Here is a 3,981-nt window from a genome sequence, read left to right on the forward strand (position 1 = left end):
TTTTTTTTTTTTTTTTTTTTTTTTTCATATGGGGTCTAAATTGATCGTTTACAAAGTTGTTTGGCTTAAATTTGAATTTCTTTATATAGTTTGTTGGGTTTTTTTTTACTTGAAGTCCGTTGAAAGATACGTCATTTTTTTTTAGTGTTGAAGAATTTTATAATTTTTAAAAAAATATAAATTGTTTGAGTGTGGAACAAAAGGGGCATCTCTCCTTTTCAATTGGCCACCCCATTTGATTTGATTTAGTAGTTTTTACTTTATTTTCATAAAATAAAACTATCCACTAATTGACTCTTTTTGTCTAACCAAACTATACAATAAAACGGCAGAAACGAAAAGAGGAACCTACAGTATTTTATTTAAATTGTTGAATTTTTGAATGTGCATAAAAATAGTACTAAGATTTTTGATCAATTGTCTCCAACTCCGACAAATCATAAAAAGTCAACGACAAATATATTCTGTCTTTCCTCAATTTCAAGTTTTTATTTTTATTAGTGGTGAGTAAGACTAAGTAGCTAAATATACTTATTAGTTATTACAATTTCCGTGGAATAGCTAAAATTTTAGGTAACGGGTCTATTCAAGTTTCTTAGTTGAATCTGCCAAGTTAGTCCCCACCTTTCATATTCAAATTCAGATAATTTGGTGAATCCATAAAAACAAAAGTTTCTTCATCTTTTCTTTTATCTTTAAATTTAAGTAATTTTCAAGCTACCCTCTTTAATTAAGAATAAAAACAGGAGATAAATATACTTATAAATTGAATTGGTCAAGACTGATCAAGACTCAAGACACATACAAGGTTTTTAGAAGACATATAAACATACATGGTTTCAGAAGACATATAAGGACTTCACTTAATGTGTGCAAGGATTAGTTGGGTGAATCATTTATATATAACTTAGAATATATCTAAGTTGATGATTTTGGTTTAGTTTGGAAGTTTAAGCGAGATCGATGGGAATTGTAATGGTGCCCACATCTACCCTTAAACATGTTTGGTACGGTGCGTCTTGTTAAATTTGTAATCATTAGATAAAGTTACACACTTTTAACATATTTTTTTCATAATCAGCTAACGTAATCACATTTGTTAAATGAGGAAATGATTACTCTTACAGTTGGGTTTGTTAGTTGTTGATAGCTACAATTATGTGTTGCCGCCACTTCTACGACGGAACAAATTATGACTCATATGCTGATATACAAGAGATCGATCGACAGTATAATTAAGTGTATAACTGAATACAATCTAACAATTTTGTTTAAGTCACTCGAACCGATTTAGGTATGAACAATTCTTGGGTTCACCCCTAGGGGTGAACCCATTTCATTCACCCTCACCTTGATAACCAATCAATTAGCCATGTCATCTTAATAAAATAATTCATATTATTTAAATAAACCAAAATAATTAAAATTAATTATGGAAACCACTAACTAATTGTCTCATGTACGAAAAGGAAAAAATACAGAATTGTAGGGACCACTAACTATTTGTTAAAGTCCTTGCTTTTATTTTCTCCAAGAAGAAATCGATGAACTGCAACTCCAAAATGCAAAAGAAAGAACAGTTGGACCTTATTAATTAAATGGACAAAGTTCAACGATCTGAACAAACACCACAAGTAGTAAATATTTGGATTTGCAGATAGTCTACTTTAGGACGTAGAGAATCACGTAAGTCGAGTAAATGTCAAATCAATATGTATCAAATAACCAGAAAAAACCGGAAAAGAGAATGAGTAAGTATCAACGAGGAATTCGACGAGAGATATTGAAATAGTTTCAGAATTGTTCATGGATATAACAACTTGGCCTCTAAACAAAAAGATGTAACAAAAATTAAATAGTCGCTAGATAATAATAGAGTTTCAACAGTTTCTTGTGTTGTCCACTTCAAAATAATAGAGCTTAGGCTAAATCACCACAACACTTGTCAAATTCCTACAAAATATAAAAATTCAAATTATAAAAATAACAGATAATTAAAATATAAAAATTAAAAATAAAATATTTACTTGTAGTCGAGAGAAAAATAATTATGTCGGTAAGGTCGGATCAGTGGTAGCAACAGATAACTGGGTATCAGAAATAGGAGTTGAGTCCTGAAACATTTATCAAATTTATCTTGTCATTAGTATAAATACACAAATTGATTAAGTCACATTATGGTGGAAATTGAACATATGCAAAAAAAAAAAAAATTATTTATCAAATACCTGAAATGATAATTTTCTCTTTGATGTATCACGTTTTTTTGTTTCAAGAGCATTCAAATACCGACCATGAGGTCCGACTGTTTTGTTCTTTGGTCGTCCAACAGTAGCTTTTCTTTTAATTCCACTTACGTTTGAAATTTTCTCATCTTCTTCTCCTTCTACAGGTTCAACATGTGAAGTTGATAGCATCCATGCATTAGCTTTCACAAGTTCCTTTTTCTTTTCCTCTAACTTTTTAAGCAACTGACATGCAGTTTCATTTGCACACATCGTCAATTCTACATGTTCAGCAGCAACGGATGCAATCTCACGGAAATTTCGACATAAATGGCTGTAACGCTTTCCAATTGATTGTGTTACAGATCCATTAGTTGTCTCTGTACGATAAGAATATATGCTTCGTGATTTTGCCTCTTTAGTCCATCGAGTCAAGATGTAGTTAGATGGAATTCTTCTAACATCCTTCTTATCCAACACTTTCAATGCATGACGACATAAGATCCCAGCAAAAGAATACTTCATGCAGCTACACTCTACTGTTTGGTTTACAGCATCATAATTAACCAAATGCTCTTTCGGTCCACCACGATAAGATAATGTGTATTCATACACCATATCAGACTTACTGACCTTTTTTGCAACATAATCACCGATAACTATATATTGCTTCTGAAACAAGCTAAAAACTTCAGGGGTATACACTTCTTCTGCATGTTGCAACATCTCTACAGAAGCAGATAATACTGACAAGGTATGCATCATTTTGAAGTCTGCAGTTAATTCTTTATATCGTCGATCACCCAACACTCTCTCATAGTGTTCAAAGAAGGACAATAAGTCATAGCTGCTCTTCAAGTATCTTTTCAAAATATTATTCATACTTTCACTACGTTGTGTGCTCACCATATCTGCTGTAAAAGTATGACGTCCATATACCATTGCCCATTTTTCTCTCACATCAAACACATTCTTCAACCATTTATTTTCTGTCAAATTATGCTTCTCAAGCATATTACTCCATGCCAATAACCAATCTTCTTCCTCCTCGTGGTCATATACACAATTTCCAAAGTCTGTGGCAAATTGTCCTGGTCCATGAAATACATGACTCAACTTCTTTGCAGCATTTTGGTAAATATGCCAAACACATAACCTATGCTTTGTTTCAGAGAACACCTTTTCTATTGCATTCGCCATTGCTGCAGACTGATCAGTAAGAATTGTTTTTGGTTGTTTTCCAGACATTGCTCCGAGAAAAGTCTCAAAAAGCCACTTATATGACTCTGTGGTTTCATCATATAGTAAAGCAGCACCAAACACAACAGTTTGCTTATGATGATTGACCCCTACAAATGGAGCAAATGGTCTATCATATTCATTGGTCTTATAAGTTGTATCAAAGCAAACAACATCTCCAAAAAGATTGTAATCACTTATAGACCGATCATCTGCCCAGAAGATATTTGTGATCATATCGTCTTCATCAAGTTGCATTGAATAAAAAAAAGATGAATTATCCTCTTTCTTCTTTTGAAAATATTCTAAAACTGCTCCAGCATCTCCTTTTACCATTTTTTCTATTCGCTTTCGGTAAATGCAATTTCGATAATCTTTCTCCAAAAAACCCAAATTTTCTCTTCCCCCAACTTCTCTACTCATCATTTCGACGGTTGCTTTTGCTGAAATTCCTGACATCTCAGCATCATCAGCATGTTGTGTTTGAGCGACAGAGAACATCCGGTTTCCTTTCATA

General features: G+C 32.5%; 1 protein-coding gene across 1 annotated transcript; it reads right to left on the reverse strand.

Moving 5' to 3' along the window:
• On the reverse strand, positions 2,049-3,722 carry LOC104772297 (protein FAR1-RELATED SEQUENCE 5-like). The gene is made up of 2 exons (XM_010496928.1): positions 2,229-3,722; positions 2,049-2,114 (listed from the first exon to the last, which is right to left on the reverse strand). The coding sequence occupies exons 1-2, from the start codon at positions 3,720-3,722 to the stop codon at positions 2,049-2,051; spliced, it is 1,560 nt and encodes a 519-aa protein (XP_010495230.1).

This window comes from Camelina sativa, chromosome 20, assembly GCF_000633955.1.
Source record: "Camelina sativa cultivar DH55 chromosome 20, Cs, whole genome shotgun sequence".
Lineage (NCBI taxonomy): Eukaryota > Viridiplantae > Streptophyta > Magnoliopsida > Brassicales > Brassicaceae > Camelina > Camelina sativa.